The sequence below is a fragment of the Mercenaria mercenaria genome, chromosome 19 (assembly GCF_021730395.1).
Source record: "Mercenaria mercenaria strain notata chromosome 19, MADL_Memer_1, whole genome shotgun sequence".
NCBI classification, from domain to species: Eukaryota; Metazoa; Mollusca; class Bivalvia; order Venerida; family Veneridae; genus Mercenaria; species Mercenaria mercenaria.
This window is the reverse complement of record NC_069379.1, coordinates 15,107,932-15,128,534: the sequence shown is the minus strand read 5'-3', so window position 1 is coordinate 15,128,534 and position 20,603 is coordinate 15,107,932. Positions and strand designations below refer to the sequence as shown.

Genomic DNA, 20,603 nt, shown 5'->3' with positions numbered 1-20,603 from the left:
AGTGAAACCCTCTAAACATGAACCCTAAATACCAGGCACCTCTCTAGACTCAATGAATTTTGCACTCATGAAATTTGAGCCCCTCTATTTTGGAAACTGAACAATTTTTTTCCGACCACAAAATTATCCCTGAAAACCCCTGAAAACTAAAAAATTTTGAAGGCAATCACAATACTGGCACTTGCCTTTGATCACAGTTACCAGAATTTACTCTACTGTGAAATCATTTAAATTCGCTGGCATGAAATTTCGCGCAAACGTGAGGAAGGACTGTTTCGCGCGGGCTTTAATTCGCGCATTTTCCATTTTAGCAATAAAAAATTTAATAAAAAAATAATAATAGCGCGGTCTTAAATTCGCGCATCGGTCCTAGCACAAAATATGCGAAAATTCGTCCTACGTGAATAAAAATGATTTCACAGTATTTGCAAAACATTTGTTCATAAAAAGTATTAATGGTGTGGTTTCATGCAGTAAATAAACAAGATCAGGGTTTTAAAATGACTCAGCTTTTTGGCTATTGTAGAACTATTTAAAAATATGATGTTGCACTCATTCCATCGACCAAACCCCTCGAAACCAAAAAATCCTTCAGACTGAACTTTTACTCCAATATGGCTGCTGTTCAGTTTAAGAGAGTTTCAGCTGTATTCATGAATAATAATAATCCAATCTGACTAAAGTACATCTCCAATTAACGCTACGCACACTGGATCTGAAGACGTGCTATCGATAGCCTCATTCTGACAACCTTTCTGCTAGCAAATCAGAGCCTTACTTACAACATTTTGTATGTGAAAGTAGACGTTTAAAAAATCTATATTTAGCCTGGGTTTTTCATATTTACAATTCTTACAATGACCACATCGTCCACGTGTTTTGACAGAAATCAAAATTACATCATAGTATGGACTTGGTCAAGTAAGGTGTCAGACAGCCGGTTAGCTCAGTCAGTAGGGCACTCGCCCTGTAAGTGAGGGGTCCCGGGTTCAAGCCCCGGACTGACTTCACATTTTTCTCACCCTCTAACATTCGACGCTACTTTGATGATTCAGCCAAATGCTTGTTCAAACAAGTCGTCTAATTGGTTCAAATAAGAATAGATTTGCGAAAATAAAAATAGCAATATCGGAAATCCAAAATATACAGAAGATGAATGTGAATGGGTCATTCTCAGATCTTCGTTTAGAAGATCAAGTACTTTAGTCAGATTGAATAATAATCCTAAAACAAAAAAAATGTTTCAGGAATTCCTAACACAGCACAAGAAGCTGCTAAATAATAATTAATTAAATCATGAAAATGCAAACTTAAGCCGACTCAAAACTGATCTAATCTACAGTACTGATCAACACCTTATTTTATGTTGTTTCCATTTTTAATAAGTTGAAATTTATAGGGTAATAGATTTGTATCGAGAAATATGCATGAGTTCAGCAGCGGAAATATTGCTCGACTTTAGAAGCGCAATATTATTCTACATAAGAACGAGTGCATATTTCTAGATGAAAATCTAATAATCTTTCTATTACATGCTTCTACATATAAAATTATTATATAAATTATTCAAATTTGTTATTAAGCCTTAGTAAAATTGTAAATATCATCGCAAAAGAATGTTTAAATACGATGGCACACATGAAACGGAAACTGACATTTTACTGAGTTTTTAAATGAGTATGTAATCAAATATTTTATTGTATTTGTTATTACAGCATATAAAAAATAATATGAAGAAAGAAAGTAACATAAATATACAAATGGATTGGGCCGCAAGTTACAGCAAGATCAGCGAACTTGCCTGCTTCTAATTTAACCCTTTACTCCATACAGATACAATAGTATTGATTATTGATACCCAATACACTCAGTAGCATTATCTGTACACTATCTCCATACAGGTTATTGGAGAAAAATGCAAAATTTATACCTGTGTTACTCAGATCAAAATTAGTCTATGAATACCTGTTTTAACCATTTAGTGTCCAACATAATTTATTTTTAGAATTAAATTTCCTTTCTGGTGGTATATTTTTCATAATTTTGTGATAAATATTTTTCACAGTAGAAAGCTACAAACCTAAGACCTTAGAATATTATTATAATTTAGCTGTTTTATGCATGTGATACAACAGAAAAGAAATATTTTTACTGTTACAAATGCACAATTTTATTAATTGAAGGTAAATGAAAGACTAGAAAGGTCTATATTAAGTAATTTTCAAAATAAGCAAACCCATTTAATTAATCATTAAAATCTACACCCCTACCAAACTTACAGAACTTCATAGATCATAAAATTAATTAATTACATAATGTTTTGATAAGAAGCACTGATCAAAGACACTTTCTATAAAATTTGTTGATCCACATCATAAATAAGGGAGACAATCAAAATCCCCTTGATCAAAATCCCCTCCACTGAAAAATGACAGGGTGTTACAAAATCCCCTTCTTACTTTTGCAGGGGGTATCATAATCCCCTCTGTGATTTTTAGTTATTTCATCAAGTTCAAATACAACTGTACACAGTTTAAAAGTCTATTGCATAAAGCACGTAAATACAATGCCTTTAGCAAACATAATTTAATTTGGAGCACTTATATCTATATATCTATAATGAAAATCACAGAGGGGATTATGATACCCGCTGCAAAAGTATGAAGGGGATTTTGTAACACCCAGTCATTTTTCAGTGGAGGGGATTTTGATCAAGGGGATTTTGATATACACTCCATAAATAATGATGCAAACAACACCCTAATTGCATTGTTTTGACAGCTGTGCACAATAAACACACTTCCAAGGGGTCCAGGTCAATTAGCATAAATTCCATAATGTTGACAAGTGATCTTTAGATTTTAATGGTTGTTATGGTAACCACACCTTTTATTACACCAATCTTATGTCTCACTTTTACATAATTTGCCATAGTTGAATGATAGAATGCAAATAATAACTTGTTTTTGGGTCACCTATATACTTTTCCATCCATCAATAGCTGTCCTAATATATATAAAGTCAGTGTGATTTTCAGAAAATGCCACCTGAATTAAAAGTGATTATTATCAATAAATCACAATTATAACCACAAGTTTTTCTGAACTGATCTTTTATTAACAGTCTAAACTTCACAAATATGCTTTTGTAGGCTTCATTGCCAATATATTTTATTGGTATTTTGCATTTAAACTATCAGTGTAGTAGAATGCGATAAAAGGAGTATCTATGGAGTAATGCATGTATGCGTTAAAAGGAGTATCTATGGAGTAATGCATAGATGCGTTAAAAGGAGTATCTATGGAGTAAAGGGTTAAAATCAATAAACATGGCAACAGGTTAGGAAAATATGTTTCAAAAATTCCATTTCCTGATGAACAAGTGATATCTTTTGCCTGCGAGTAAAAATAAACAGTAAAGAGGGTTCCCTAGCAACACTTTAAGTTTTGAAGACTGAACAAATGCAAGTTCTGATGTTTCATAAAAATAAATCTAATTCTTTATCCTTTTTGTCGGTTTCATGCCAAAAAAAGTTTCCTGTTTAACGTGGGTAGTCGACGAAAGTCCTCACCTGGAATGGATGGAACAACTTATTTCCAGCCGAGCCCATGGCAGGCCTCATATTTACCTAGCCAGCATTTAGTCTAGGCTGATACTGCTGGAAACAGTACCAATTTAAGTAAATCACCCAGCACTGAACACAAGTCGCGATATCAGCCGCGACTGGGATTCAAACCCGGACCTGCTAACCACTGCGCAGCTGACTCCCCTATATATCAATAGCAAGTCAACACAAATTTAGATTAAGCAGAACATACATATATGAAGACAAGAATGATCAAAGGGAGGCAACTTATACTCACTACTTTCTCTTGATATGTCATTCTCTCCCTTGATTATCCACAATGCTCCGTTAGCATTTTGCTGCACACTTTTATTAGTACTTTCCGTGAGTTTTTCCAGTGTTGCAATGAGATCAGAGTTTTCTAACAATTTTTGTCGTACATCTTTGTCAAAAGATAGTGTCCAGATAATCCTGCCAGCAGAACTTTGTTCACGTACATCGTCATGTTGTAACATCAACAAAAAGAGTGGCAGAGCACTTTCTTCTACAATCTGTTTAAACAAAGAAATGTTTTCTGTTTTTTTTCAGTTTTCTTGTAAAATTATGAATCACTCAATCTGTATCAATTGCAAAATCCCTAACCGAATTATCAGCAAAAAAAAGTGTTTACATATATTCGAAGATCTAATTTCGTTAACATGAAATTTAAACGGATTTCATTCTATCGATTTTTGTGAGAATTTCAGATCTGTTCCATTTACGTTCTTGTGAGAGTTTCCCAATTTGACTAGTGTTGATGACACTGATAAAGAGAAGGACAACCCGACAATCCACACCATGCTCATAAGTCAATTTTCACTGAACAACGATATATGACTGACAAGCACAAAAAAGTGAGTATATATACCGGTACCCAAAATCAGGAAGTCAAACTCACTGCACCATGACTTATGACTGACACAGGCAAGTAGAGAAGTACAGGAACCCAAGATTATGAAAATTTTACGTACCCTCATTTTGTTACTGTCGTTCACAGCCAATTTATTGAGACCCTCCGTCAGCTCCTGCGGTGTGAAGCCCTTAAATCGCCGTCTTGGTAAACTTATGGCTTTCTCAATCCAACTCACCATACAGTGTATAGTCCCTGAAATAAAAACATTAACTGGAGATTGCTTTTGTATGCCATTCCATGCTGCCCCTGCTAATTTTCATAATTTAGGTTTTAATGCATTTTAATGCTAGAATAAAAGACAAATTTGTTTTTATATTAAAACATCTGTAGAAAAATCCTTAAGAATATGTGAGAGTCCCAACTCATGCAGGCTCAGGCACCAATCGATCCCTCTGGACCCTGCAGAAGTAGTTACAAAAATAACATGAATTACCCCTTCATATAATGATGAAACATTCGAGCTGCGCCATGAGAAAACCAACATAGTGCATTTGCGACCAGCATGGATCTAGACCAGCCTGTGCATATCCATGCAGTCTGGTCAGGATGTTTGTTTTCAAAGCCTATTGCAATTATAAAAACTGTTAGTGAACAGCATGGATCCAGACCAGACTGCACTGATGCGCAGGCTGGTCGCAAATGCACTATAATGTTTTTCTCATGGTGCGGCTCATTTACCTGTTTCTGCAATGACTGTTTTGTTTTCCTCTTCGTCTACAATATTTGCTATAGTTAGTGTGGCTAGTATTTTCAACATCTCGTCCTCCGAGTCCATGAAAGGCATTATAGTCTGGAAATAGAAAAAAAAGGTATTTTTAATTTAAAATTCATTGAAAAACATTTTGATGACTTCATTTTACTGATAAACAGCAACCAGAAACAAGAGGGCCAAGAAGGCCCTGTATCGCTCACCTGACCTATTGATCTAAAGATCATCAAGAAAGTTTCATTAAGATATGGTCATAAATGTGGCCTCTAAAGTGTTAACTAACTTTTCCTTTGATTTGACCTGGTGACCTAATTTTTGACCCCATATGACCCAGATTCGAACTTGACCTAAAGATCATCAAGATTAACATTCTGACCAAGTTTCATGAAGATACAGTCATAAAAGTGGCCTCTAGAGTGTTAACAAGCTTTTCCTTTGATTTGACCCGGTGACCTAGTTTTTGACCCTACCTGACCCAGATTTAAACATAACCTATAGATCATCAAGATTAACATTCTGACAAGTTTCATTAAGATATGGTCATAAATGTGGCCTCTAGAGTGTTAACTAGCTTTTCCTTTGATTTGATCTGGTGACCTAGTTTTTGACCCTACATGACCCAGATTCAAACTGGATTTTGAGATCATCATGAGTAACATTCTGACCAAGTTTCATGAAGATACAGTCATAAATGTGGCCTCTACAGTGTTAACAAGCTTTTCCTTTGATTTGACCTGGTGACCTAGTTTTTGATCCCAGATGACCCAATATTGAACTCATCCAAGACTTTATTAAGGGTAACATTCTGACCAAGTTTCATTAAGATTGGGCCAAAATTGTGACCTCTAGAGTGTTAACAAGTTTTTCCTTTGATTTGACCCGGTGACCTAGTTTTTTACCCCAGATGACCCAATATGGAAATTGTCAAAGATTTTACTGAGGGTAACATTCTGACCAATTTTCATTAAGATTGGGCCAAAATTGTGACCTCTAGAGTGTTAACAAGCTTTTCCTTTGATTTCACCTGGTGACCTAGTTTTTTACCCCAGATGACCCAATATCAAACTCTTCCAAGATTTTTATGAGGGTAACATTCTGACCAAGATTCATTAAGATTAGGCCAAAACTGTGACCTCTAGAGTGTTAACAGTCAAATTGTTGACGACGGACGGACGACTGACGACGGACGGACGACGGACACAGGGCGATCACAAAAGCTCACCTTGAGCACTTCGTGCTCAGGGGAGCTAAAAATCAACTTTTTTCTGATAAACAAAGTAATGCTCATCACCTACAATTTACTTATAATTTCCAACATAATGTACATCTATATTTACTGATAAACATAGTGGATAAGCATCTATGTTGTTTTCCCCCCAACCCCACAAAAAAGTGCAATTTTTCAAAATACACAGCATGGAGACAGATATTAATCTAACTTTTTTACTGAATTATAAATTTATTGTAAATAATATGTGAATCAAACATCAAAATCAGTATACCTCGGACGTCTTGTTTTCATCAAACAAATGTTTCATCCCAGAATTCCTGGCCATGTTGTGCAGGATACTCAGGGACGCTTTGATAACATAAAACACATTCTGAAATAAAACAAATTTAGTGGATTTCAACCATAAACAAGAAGCTGCGTTCAATAAACGCTTGATGCCCCCAGTGGCATCCTTGTCGTTACAAAGCAACCTAAGTCCAAGACGAGGTCAAGTTCAAGGTCAAACTGAGGTCAGGTGATGTCTGAAGATGAGGAATGGTCACAGGTTACATCTGCATTAGTATCATGTCATTCTAGTTAGGGGTACTGATGCTAGACAAACGATCCCATTTGGTTAACCTCGTATGGACGGACAAACGGAAAAACAAACGGACGGACAGGACAATCACTATATGCCTCTCACATCAGTAGATGCTGGGGGCATAAAAATTCAAATGAAACTGGTTGGGAAAAACGTCAGAATGTTCATTTACATTACATATAATACATATGGTGGATTCTAAGTATGCATATCCAATGTATTATATAATCAAATGAAAAGTAAACAAGAGCTTACACTAATGATGACAAATGCCCCCACAGCACCTTGACCTTTGACCTTGTGACCCTAAAGTCAGTAGGGGTCGTGTACTCAATAAGTATTACCAGCATGTGAAGTTTGAAGGTCCTGGGTGCAGTGGTCTTGAGTAAAGTGCCTTCATGCAAAAAGTTAACATGACGAACGAACAAACGGACGGACAGTTGAAAACTAATATGCCTCCCTTCGGGGGCATAAATCAGCATTTCATTCCTTCATTCAAGTGAAGCCTCCACTATAGAAAAGTTAAGGCCATTGACTATGAATCGCTGTTTTCGCTGCAGATTAGGAATCCTTTACTACATGCAAAATTCTTGTGAGACAGCCACTGAGCTGGCTTTCAGAAAGGATAGCGACTCTAACAAGCTATCTTCCTCATCTGTGCTTGAAACAGCTGCCCAGAAGGGCATACTGAATCTTCATCTACCATTAAAAGCTAGTTGCTACATGACTTCAAGACAAACTTTATTCAGTAACATATACTATTAAATCAATAATATTCGTGGGACACTAATTTTCGTGGATTTCGTGGTTGAGTCAATCCACAAAATTTAATCCCAATAAACAAGTAAAATTCCCATTCATTTTATGTTCAAAAGTTGAAATCCACAAATTCATATCCCCAATAGCCGTTCTGACAAAAAACATGAAAATTTCATGCCCATGAAATTAAATGATTTTACAATATACAATTGCAGCTCTTGAAAACATGATCCACAAATTTGAAAGTGACAGTTTTCGTACATTTAGCACACAGAGACAAACAAGCAAAGTCATGGAAATCTCACCTCATCTAGTGAATTCTATGACATACTTACTTTACTATGTAAGGCATTAATGTAGGGTTTGTGTCCGCAGTTTAATGTTAGCAATCGCACTGCATCATTCTCCGACAGAGTCTGTAAAATATAATTACTACAGTTTAACCTCTGCTAATCTGCGAAGAGTAAGAACTTTCCTAAAAGCAGATACTGTTTTTAAAGCTGTACACCTTCAGCTTTATGTCATAGTTTTTCCAAATTAAAAAAAACAAGAGCTGTCAGTGGACAGCGCGCTCGACTATTCTCAGTGCTTGATAGTATACTATAAGCAATGAGTTAAACTTTTAACATTACAATTAACATTTACTCTAAGTCGAAAAGGGGCCATAATTCAGTCAAAATGCTTGATAGAGTTGCCTCCTCCTTTTTACAGACTGGAGTCATGATGGCAAGCATGTATGCAAAATATGAAAGCAATATCTCAATGGATTTTGAAAATATTTGGGGTGGTACGCAAACTTTAACATTTACTCTAAGTCGAAAGGGGCCATAATTCAGTCAAAATGCTTGATAGAGTTGCCTCCTCCTTTTTACAGACTGGGGTCATGATGGTAAACAAGTATGCAAAATATGAAAGCAATATCTCAATGGACTTTGAAAATATTTGGGGTGGTATGCAAACATTAACATTTATTCTAAGTCGAAAAGGGGCCATAATTCAGTCAAAATGCTTGATTGAGTTGCCTCCTCCTTTTTACAGACTGGGGTCATGATGGTTAACAGGTATGCAAATTATGAAAGCAATATCTCAATGGACTTTGAAAATATTTGGGGTGGTACGCAAACTTTAACATTTGTGTGACGCTCACGCCGACGCCGGGGCGAGTAAGACAGCTCCCCTATTCTTCGAATTTTCGAGCTAAAAATGCTTTCATTAGTTAGTTAAATTGCAATAAACAGAAAAATTAATAGACCTTTTAACATGAAGATTCAGATCATTTATATATACAGTGCAACCTTTGTAGAGTAACACCCTTTGGGAGATAAAAATATTTTTTTCTTTTTTTTTTTTTTTTTTTTTTTTTTTTTTTTATTGACTGTTAAGTAGAGGTTGTTGTTTTTGAGAGGTAAATTTGCTAGTATATTTCAGCTTAGGGAAATTTTGATGATGTTGTTATAGGGAGGTTTTTGCTTAAGAGAGGGCCACTCTGGAAAGGTTGTACTGTATAATGAACAGAAACCTGTATTAAGCAGCAATACTAGGGAGGGATACAGTCTGGCTGCTCAAGACAAGTGAAAATCAGAACAAGAACTAGATATGCTTTTGAGAAAAGCACAATGTCTCCCACAACTGCCTAATCATCTGAATAGTAAGTCTGTTTTTATATATACTTTTATGGGTTAGAGTAAGCAGCCTACTAGAATTCACATGTTGAAGTAGCTGGCCTATATCTGTGTATCGGTGGAGTAACCAGCCTACATGTGTAGCGGTAATTATGTTCAAGGGCCATAATTCTGAACTGCCCAGATCGATTTGGCTAGTTATCGAACTTGGCAGAGTGCTAATTGGCAAACACATTTTGTTCAAGTTTAGTGAAGATCGGATGAGAAATGTTAGACTTTAGAGTGCAGACAAGCTTTGTGACAAACACACACACACATAGACAGGAGTAAATCAACATGTCTCCCACACGACTGTGTGGCGGGAAACATAAATTGGTAAGTTATTTACAAGTGACCAATAAGGCAGGTTCAGCTGCAAATTTTACCCGAGCCAGGTTGCTGCTTGCATCTGAGAAGTTCCACATAGTGTTATATGTATAATATGTTGGGAACCAGACATCGTCGTTCTTGAAGATACCTATACTGTTGAGGGTTTTTAACATCTTCATCGATACAACTGAAAAATGAGAAGAAAAATATTCATAACAAATTATTTTTGTAGAAAAGACAGTGTAAAAGAATATGTTTTTTATTGTATTTATAAATTATACCAACATAATTTAGGTCATAATTATGGTGATACAGCTCTAATGGTCAAGGAAGGCGCCAGGAGCCCTTCAGAGAAAATTTCAGGTACAGGCACAATAGAACCAATTTGTATTCGAAAAACAAGCTTGTAAGTTACCACAAAATTTAATGACAACCCAAACAGCACTTGAACCCACAGAGGCAATGAACATGAGAATAAAAATTGTTCAAATGACACATAGCTCTATATTTGAATTAAAGAATTCTTTGACAGTAAAAGGGAGATAATTCATTCAAAGGCAACTACTTTTAATTCATTCAACGATAATTATAGGCCACTCTAGTAGGAAACTGTTGCAACTACTAAAATTTATGCTAAATAAAGCACCTTTTGTTATGTACAAGAAAGCTAGACAATTATTGCTTAATTTAGTCAAGGAAGACTATCAACGCTACCTGATTGTAGCAGACTGATAAAAATAATGCTAAATTTAATCAAGGGACACAAACAAATTTGGAAAATGCAAAAGGACCTTGTGTTGTATGATCCAGATGATGGTATGGGTCAACTATTGTAAGTTTGGACAAAATTCATTAAGCAATAATAATGCTGTTGCTGATGCTAGTTCTCCAAATAAATCATATATGCGATCAAGGGAGACAATCAAAAAGCAAAGGGAGACAATTCAAGTTTTAAATCAAATTATGTAAAATGCAGTCAGGAAAAATCATTTTTTTACAGCGCTAAGATGGATAATTAGTGTCTGAACCATAAAAATGTCAAAAATGCCGCAAGAACGATAAAATGACTTCCAGTAGTCCTTTTATCTCTGCAACATATGCGTTTGTCTGCTTTATCGCTTTAAACTATCCCAAAGATAAACTCATTCACTGATTAATTTGGACAATGGGGGCAAAAAAGCCATGTGTTAATATCTTTAGCTATTGAATATTTAATGAGGGTTTTCATTACTACTTTGCTGTTTTGACATGATTGAAATATTAGCGAGTGATAGGCATTCTGGGTAATATAACGGCATAAAACTAATTGTTTTGGGGAATTTCTGTGGTATGTCATGGTAGAGTGCTTGATTATGAAAAAAGGAAGTTGGGAGTGGTGGTGCTCACACACACACACACAGGTACGGAGGGGCAGAGGGAGTGGGGGGGGGGGGGGGGTGAAATATTAGCAAGTCATAGGAATTCTGAGTAATATAATGGCATGAAACTAATTGTTCGGGAATTTTTGTGGTATGTCATGGTAGAGTGCTTGATTATGAAAATGGAAGTTGGGAGTGATCGTGCTTACACACACACACACAGGTACGGAGTGGGGGTGTGTGAAATATTAGCAAGTCATAGGAATTCTGAGTAATAAAATGACATGAAACTAATTGTTCGGGAATTTCTGTGGTATGTCATGGTAGAGTGCTAGATTATTAAAATGAAAGTTGGGAGTGGTGGTGCTCACACACACACACACACAGGTACGGAGTGGGAGGAGGGAGGACTGAAATATTAGCAAGTGATAGGTATTCTGTGTATTATAATGGCATTAGCTAGCCAATGATAGGTATTCTGGGTAATATAATGGTATAAAACTAATTGTTCAGTGGAGGGGGAGGAGGCAGCGGAAATGGTAGGTGACTGGGTAACAAGTGAAATGGAATTCAGAGTCCCATAGTTTGAGACCTGGTGTAACTGCAATTTTCTCAATTTTCCCTTTAAGTCTGTTTTAGTTATAACTCATGAAAAAAGCATAACTCAAAGAGGTACTTAGAGGGGCCTCTGTGGCCGAGTGGTTAAGGTCGCTGACTTCAAATCACTTGCCCCTCATCGATGTGGGTTCGAGCCTCACTCGGGGCATTGAATTCTTCATGTGAGGAAGCCATCCAACTGGCTTACGGAAGGTCGGTGGTTCTACCCAGGTGCCTGCTCGTGATGAAATAATGCACGGAGGGGCACCTAGGGTCTTCCTCCACCATCAAAGCTGACCTATCATGTGTCGGAGCGACGTTAAATCCAACCAAAAAAAACAAATCCAACCAAAGAGGTACTATAAACTGCATGGGGTGCACTGCAAAGGCTTTTTTGCCTGCTTTGTTGGATCATTTATCCTTATCAACTCTATTCAATTCCTAACCCTTATCAACCAAAGTTCTGACAATATGTTTATCAAAGCCAGGGGATGAAATTAATCTTACAGTCTTCAGTCCATTCATAACAGACATCATATGTCTACGGTGAGATTAGAACAGACAATCTGTCTGGAATTCTCCTACTTATTGTGCTGACAAGGACAGTTTGGGGTAGGGATTAAAGCCAGTATGAAGTTTTGTGTGTAATGGGCAATATTGAAATTCCATAACCTAAATACTGTATCTGTTAGCAATTTCAGGCACAAATACTGCAACTAAAACAGTATCTTTTATAAACTAAGGTTTAACAGTACACCTTTGTCTTTGATACTTTTTTCCCCCCAAAATTCCCCAAGCCTGGACTGAATAGCCCCGGGCCAATGTTTAATTTCTGAACAAGGCAGACAGAAGTCCCCCTTTATTTTTTTGTCAATTCTATCAGTATTTTCCTTCCATTATGTTTAACAAATTATGTATCAAAATGATACTGATTGATTATGTGTCGCAATTATGTTATGCTGTAGAAAACACTATTCTTTAAGGTCTTTGACACTTTTATATTTTATCAAAATCCAAATTACGAAACAACAAGAGCTGTCACTAATGGTGACAAATGCCCCCGCAGCACCTTGACCTTTGACCTGGTGACCTTGACCTTTGACCTGGTGACCCAAAAGTCAGTAGGGGTGGTGTACTCAATAAGAACTATCAGCATGTGAAGTTTGAAGGTCCTGGGTGAAGTGGTTTCGGGAGTAAAGTGCCTTCATGCAAAAAGATAACGTCGGCCCCTGTGACCTTGACCTTTGTCCTGGTGACTCAAAAGTCAGTAGGGTTGGTGTACTTATAAAGTACTATCAGCATATAAAGTTTGAAGGTCCTGGGTGAAGTGGTTCGCGAGTAAAGTGCCTTCATGCAAAAAGTTAATGTTGGCCCCTGTGACCTTGACCTTCGACCTGGTGACCCCCAAAGTCAGTAGGAGTGGTGTACTCAATAAGTACTATCAGCAGGTGAAGTTTGAAGGTCCTGGGTGCAGTGGTTCGCGAGTAAAGTGCCTTCATGCAAAAAATTAACATGGCGCCTGTGACCTTGACCTTTGTCCTGGTGACCCCAAAGTCAGTAGGGATGGTGTACTCAATATGTACTATCAGCATGTGAAGTTTGAAGGTCCTGGGTGCAGTGGTTTGCGAGTAAAGTGCCTTCATGCAAAAAGTTAATGTTGGCCCCTGTGACCTTGACCTTTGACCTGGTTACCCTAAAGTCAATAGGGGTGGTGTACTCAATAGGTACTATAGGCATGTGAAGTTTGAAGGTCCTGGGTGCAGTGGTTCGCAAGTAAAGTGCCTTCATGCAAAAAGTTAACGTTGGCCCATGTGTCCTTGACCTTTGACCTGGTGACCCCAAAGTCAGTAGGGGTGGTGTACTCAATAAGTAATATCAGCAAGTGAAGTTTGAAGGTCCTGGGTGAAGTGGTTTGCAAGTAAAGTGCCTCCATGCAAAAAGTTAACGTTGACCCCTGTGATCTTGACCTTTGACCTGGTGACCCAAAGTCAGTAGGGGTGGTGTACTCAATAAGTACTACCAGCATGTGAAGTTTGAAGGTCCTGGGTGCAGTGGTTCGCGAGTAAAGTGCCTTCATGCAAAAAGTTAACATTGTGACAAACGAACTAACGAACGGACGGACAGTTGAAAACTAATATGCCTCCCTTCGGATGCATAAAAATGTTGTCGGAATCAAGAGATTTTCACCCTCCCTCCATGTGTATGATACCGTGGTTAAAGAATTGTAAAATTATGTCACCTGCATAACCATTTTCAGCCATACAGTCCGCTATCATCTCTCGTAGATGTGTGTAATCCCAGTACATATCACCGAGCATTTTCTGTATACGCATCCCGTCACCACGGTGATAGTCTTCAAGTTTCTCTAGGTGACCAATGATCTCCTTGATCTTTGCCATCAATTCATCTTCCTGTGTGAAGTCATACAGAAGAACAAACAATGACTTGTTTTTTTGTTTGTTTTAAGCTTAACACCATTTTTCAACAATATTTATTAATAAGTTATGTAACAGGTTTTTATTGTAGACAGTTAAGTTGAGTTAACCATTTCTGGATTCTGTACCATTACAAATCTGCTGTCTGCAAATATCAGCCAATTTCACCACATGAAGCAGACATGAAGGACGAATGATTTCAGAAACAGTATCTTTTATCAAATCATCACAAAGGAAGTACTCCTCGCCCAGGGACCCAACTATTAAACATCTCAGTTACTTTTAGTTTGGTTTAATTCTTTTTGCGATAAAATTATGTAAGGAAAATTTGACAGGACAATAAAACTTAGCCTAAAATTTATATTCTTGAGCTATCATTGAAAGTGATCTACGTATACCTCCAAAAACTGCCTTGCAGATACATAGTGGTCTATGTTATGTACTCTGAACATCTTAAGGAGTTAAACAACTGATGTCAGTTTTATGAAACTCCTTACATCATTTTAGATGATGGAGTGGACACACAAAATTACAAAATCATTTCATTACATTCTTTTAAAGGGTTTCAAGTCTTGACAAAAAAAACTGGAGGCCGTTCCAGAGAGATTGACTGTATTTCTATTTCCCTCACGCTTTCAACAGCGATGTAGGATAAAAATGGCATTAAATTAATCTGCACCAAACTTACATATCTTTAATACATAACTTACATTACCTCAAGATTTTTCAGCCTTTCAAACTTGATACCATGAGGATCGTTCCTTTTTTCGCCATTTATTTCAGACTGATTTGACTGAACCGACGTCTGTTTTTGCAGTGTGTTTTGTCTGGATGGGGACTTTGCTGGAGCCATTCGGTTGTTCAGGGAACTGGTGCTGTCCGACAGCCGTCCCGCCGACTGCGAGAGATTATGATTTTCGTTCTGGCCGCGGTCCATTGGGGCAAATGTATCTGTTAAACTTAAAGGGCCATCTGAAAAATACAAACACAAGAAGAAATGAGACCACAGCTGGAAATATTCAAGGTTGTGGGTTCAAGAGTCACTTTTGTCACAGTCATCTGGTGTTAACGCCTTCCTGCTGGTGTCTCTTGTGAAACTGCCTTGCCTTCCGGGGTACAGTCTTACCTCTAGTGTTACAACCTTACCTTTGGTGTAATAGCCTTATCTCTGGGACTATTTGGCACACTATTACATTTTATCATCAATGAAAACCCATTCGTCTTCATGCATTTTACTTAAAATTTAACTGGAAGAAATCCTGCAAATATAAACAAGTAGAACATCAAGGAATTCAACAATCCCTGAAAATTTACAACATGGCCACCAGAGTTCAGACAAATTGTGTTAAGCAGCTGCAGAGGATCAAACCACCATCTGGCTGCTTAACACAGGTTTGACTGAAAGCAGAAATTTAAACCTTTTTACCTTAAATGGTCAATACCTTTCGATAAAAATCAGTTCGAGCAAGAGTGGAGCTCAAATTATCTGAGTTCAAGCAAGGGTGGAGCTCAAATTATCTGAGTTCGAGCAAGGGTGGAGCTCAAATTATCTGAGTTCGAGCAAGGGTGGAGCTCAAATTATCTGAGTTCGAGCAAGGGTGGAGCTCAAATTATCTGAGTTCAAGCAAGGGTGGAGCTCAAATTATCTGAGTTCGAGCAAGGGTGGAGCTCAAGTGAATGAAATTTGACTGTACATATCAAATCTTAGAACAATTCTTCACCAAATTAATAAAATATCTACAAACCTATGGCCACCAAAGAGCCTATCACATAATAATCATTTTGTATCGCTTTCCTCAGATATGATAGCATAATTCCAAATTTCACTAAATAGCGAAACATTTATGCACAATTTATAAGAAAAAGACACTCTTAACTCTTTCTGAGCACATTTTTTTTTTTAACCACCCGTAAAAGTCGCAAGTAATTCCAATGTTTACAAAGAATTAAAACCACAATGATTAAACATTTTTCAGCAGTATTATAAACTAAAAAAAACTTTGACATCTGGAATAATTTCAATGAATCACTCTCCGAGAACACAAAAACACATCCACAAAACATAGTTTCAAGAATGGAAAAGAAAAGAGAAATAAATTCAACTTCTTAATCGGAATGAATCCATCGAAAATGAAAATGGGAAGTTTCTCCGAGATAACTATACTGCCATCCAATGAAAAGTACCCCAAAAAAAAACGTTCTTGCCAAATGATTTGGAAAACAATATCAGAAGACAGGACTGGTACATGTTTTAATAGCATGAAGACATTCAATTAGACTTTCCTGAAATCTTCGAAGGTTTTATGTTTTCCATTACATTTAGAGGGAATAACTATTATAAACTTTATATTTTTGGTGATTAAACAGATAAAGCAAAACTGGTTATCCGCCACCTTAAACGAATATATTTTGAACAAGTTCCTTCAGAAATATTCCACAACCTGGTATCATCACATTTCCTAGGGCATCAAAATCTATTCCTTTATATTTTATCAAAGGAAACACTCAAAATCTATTCCTTTATATTTTATCAAAGGAAACACTCAAAATCTATTTTATCAAAGGAAAGCATCAAAATCTATTTTATCAAAGGAAAGCATCAAAATCTATTTTATCAAAGGAAAGCATCAAAATCTATTCCTTTATATTTTATCAAAGGAAACACTCAAAATCTATTCCTTTATATTTTACCAAAGGAAACACTCAAAATCTATTCCTTTATATTTTATCAAAGGAAACACTCAAAATCTACACTCAAAATCTATTCCTTTATATTTTATCAAAGGAAACACTCAACATCTATTCCTGAAGTGTTTCCTTTGATAAAATATAAAGGAATAGATTTTTATGCCCTAGGAAATGTGATGAAGCTGTATTTCATAAAGGCAGATGCTGTCTATGAAGCAAGGGTTTAAATTGAGCTCAAACTTCTGCTTCTACAGCAGAAATTATTTACATCTGGATAAGAGTCATGTGTATGGGTGCTTTACACCTGGCACGCTAAAGAACCAAGGAAACTTCTGGTAATTGGAGCAATTCTTCTGTATCTTGCACTATCCTCCCACTAAAAAGTTACCAACAGTCTTCTAGAAGAGTCATGAGCTAATGCTGGTTACTGTAATTTACTTTACAAACAATGTACTTAAAGGCCCAGATTGCCTTTGTTGATGTTTTTGTTTTTTCAAAGTGAGGCTGCCGCACTTTTTGTTGTGAACATAAAATATATTAATTTCTTGTCAAATTCTATTCCCGATAATAGTTTTTGGATATATCTGTCAAAGATTTAAATATTGATCGGGGAACATACTAGAAGTTTTATTGAATTCATTATTTTTGATTACCTCCCTTTATGGATCAAACTGTATTTAGTTCATGTGCAGAATTAAAAGCAGGGTTTTTTCTAGCTAATTTGGGAACATAGCCTATGCCCCCAAAATTGGGATTTTGATGCATAAATGTTACAAATTGGGAAATATTTAGTCCCATAGGATATAGTAAGAATGTGTTTAAGCACTTTCTCATACACTTGTTTCACATTGTACAACCTCTTTAACATACTTCTATTACAAAATTGTCCATAATTTGGTCAATATTTGTGCAATTTTGATGAAATTTTTTCAGAATTTAGATTGGGAATTTTTGCATTAATTTTGGGAAAAATACATACTTTTGGCATTGGGAATATAGCCGAATAACGGCTATAAAAATGGCCGAAAAAAAAAACCCTGAAAAGTAATGTTTTTGTAACCAAGTAATTATGCATGTCATCTATTTCAAAAGCTTCTCCATCTGATTTTATGATATAAAGTATAAGCCTTTAATATATGAGTCTTTAATATCACACCCATAAAATTCCAACTTTAATGCTTTTTGCCATTCTACAGTCTTTCTGTTCATTCCAAAAAAATATTCTGACTTACATCTAGAGATCTGTCCCTTTAATTTTGTACAGAAGTGTATTATGAAAGGTTTAATCACAGAAATGCATTTTATGATTAATTAGTGACACGTTCTTACGGCAGCTAGAAAGCGATGCCATATTTCCTCTGCAGGAAAAACGAACGAGTTTTACCAAAGTCTTTCATCATAAAAATTGATTGGCATTTTCATTTTCATGTTTCACTGAAAAACTTCAAATTGACTTAGTTAATATTTTACAATGATAGTGAAGAGTTTATGTTTATAAGCATTTAAAACAGACATTCCATTACCCCTCCTTTTCCCTTTAGTGATAATGGGCCAATCCATCAAGTGATTAATACACTCGACATGGATGATGATATTGCATGGACAACAAATTCATTATTAGCAACCATAATTTCTAATTTTATGAGAATCAAGTAGAAAATGTGGTTTCTACAATGTTGACAAGGCTCTTTTATCATCTGACCTTAGTAGTGATCTAGTTTTTGACCTCATGTAAGCCAGTTTTGCACTTGACATAGATTATCTGACAACTTTTATGGCCATCAAGTATAAAAAGTTTTAACAAGGTTTTCCTATGATTTGATCTAGCGACCTAGTTTTTCACCTCAGGTAAACCCATTTTTCTAATGAACCAAGATTTCATGATTTGATCTATCGACCTAGTTTTCACCTCAGCCCCTGGGAAAAAAGTTCATGAACAAATTCATGAAACAGTTCATTAATAAATATTCATGAGAGTCAAAATTTATGTTTCATGAATTTCGATATTCATGAACTTGTTCATGAATTTAAAATAATACATGAACAAGTTCATGAATACTAAAATTCTTGAAACATAAATTTTGACTCTGAACAAGTTCATGAATACTAAAATTTTTGAAACATAAATTTTGACTCTCATGAATATTTATTCATGAATTTTAATTCATGAATATTGAAATTCATGAAACATAAATTTTGACTTTCATGAATATTTATTCATGAACTATTTTTGTAAGAAAAGAAAAAAGTTCATGATCTTATTCATGAACTAGTCAAGGAAACCTGGTAGGAGTGTAACACTATGAAACCCGAGAGATCTGCATGTTATGAAATTCTTTTAACAATTTCGGTAGAGCTTGATACAAGAAAAAATCCTGTAGGTCAAAAGTGTTGTTCAGTTAGCCTGGCCAGAGACTGCTTTTCTTTTTTAGTCTTTGCTGAGTCACTGTGACAATGACATGTTCCACCCTCGACAAATGACATGTTGAGTAAAACAGTAAACTAGAGTGGGATTGGGAGCATAATAAGAAGTAAACAATTGCTGTATAAAATACAAAACATTAAGTTAAACAATGTATAATTTACTTCAATCTCAAGATTGAAATTCAGATACATGTACAAGCTTTGCTTCAGGGTCGTGAAAACTTGTGACATTTTAAAAGGATTTTATTTTTTTAAAATGAATGATTTATGACAACACCATAATTACTTATTTGATTTTCAGTATACTCATGTTCCTTTTAAACAATTCCTTACTGTAGTATGATAATTATTTTCTTCTTATTTGCTGCACAAACTTCTCAAAAATTGCTGAATCACGTGCAAAAAATTTCCCAGCATGCAACAAAATAATATAAAATGATCATGTGACATTATGAATTTAATGCTCATGAACATTCATGAAAAGTTCATGAACTTTTTCATTTATTGTAAAAGGTAATAAACCTAAGTTTTATGTTTAATGAATGAACATTTCAGAAACTCACAATAATAATTATTGGGTTCAAGAACTGGTTACACTGGACTAGAAAAAGGTTTTGAATAATTTTAGTACCTTCAATGAACCTGTGTTCATGAACAATTTTGGTTCTTAGTCTTAGTCTAGACCAACAGTAACTGTTCAGGAACTGGTAAAGTTCTATAAGTTCTTGAAATTTTTCAGTTTTTTAACCAATGTTCAAGAACTATCATTGTTCTAGAATCACAGTCTAAGAACTGTTATGCTGGTTCAAGAACAGTTCTCTAAGTTCTTCAGAAGTTCTTGAATGTTCAAGAACTTAATACTAGTTCTAGAACATTTTTTACAGGGTCATGTTACCCTGTAGTTCCTGAATCACAATTTCAATCATTATCTGAATTTCATTTTCAAGTTCATGAATTTTAATGGATTTTCTATAATGTTCATGAACTACACTTACAAGTTCATGAAATGAAAGTAATATTCTTGAACTTGAGACTTCATGAATTTAAGTTTGTGAACTTTTCCTTGTAGTTCATGAACTTTTTTGATCATTCATGAATAAATTCATGAAGTTCATGAACCTTTTTCACAGGGGCAGTAAATCCATTTTTCTAATGAACCAAGATTTCATAAAGGCGAACTTTCTGACATAGTTTTATGAAGATCAAGTAAAAGATGTGGCCTCTTAGAGTTCTAACAAGGTTTTCCTTTTAATTAACCTTGTGACTTATTTTTTAACCCCAGATGACACAGTCTCAAACTCGCCAAACACCTTA

The 20,603-nt window shown here is 35.7% G+C and overlaps 1 protein-coding gene across 1 annotated transcript in view; it reads right to left on the bottom strand.

The window, feature by feature from the left end:
- Positions 1–20,603, bottom strand: part of LOC123541762 (uncharacterized) — an 88,672-nt gene that overhangs the window by 13,545 nt on the left and 54,524 nt on the right. The window contains exons 3-10 of the mRNA XM_045327351.2: positions 14,893–15,149; positions 13,982–14,153; positions 9,844–9,974; positions 8,132–8,212; positions 6,729–6,827; positions 5,196–5,307; positions 4,576–4,709; positions 3,864–4,116 (exon numbers count right to left, since the gene is read on the bottom strand). Of these exons, the coding sequence (XP_045183286.2) occupies positions 3,864–4,116; positions 4,576–4,709; positions 5,196–5,307; positions 6,729–6,827; positions 8,132–8,212; positions 9,844–9,974; positions 13,982–14,153; positions 14,893–15,114 (1,204 nt within the window). The 5' untranslated portion in view covers positions 15,115–15,149. The remainder of the gene's footprint in view (positions 1–3,863; positions 4,117–4,575; positions 4,710–5,195; positions 5,308–6,728; positions 6,828–8,131; positions 8,213–9,843; positions 9,975–13,981; positions 14,154–14,892; positions 15,150–20,603) is intronic.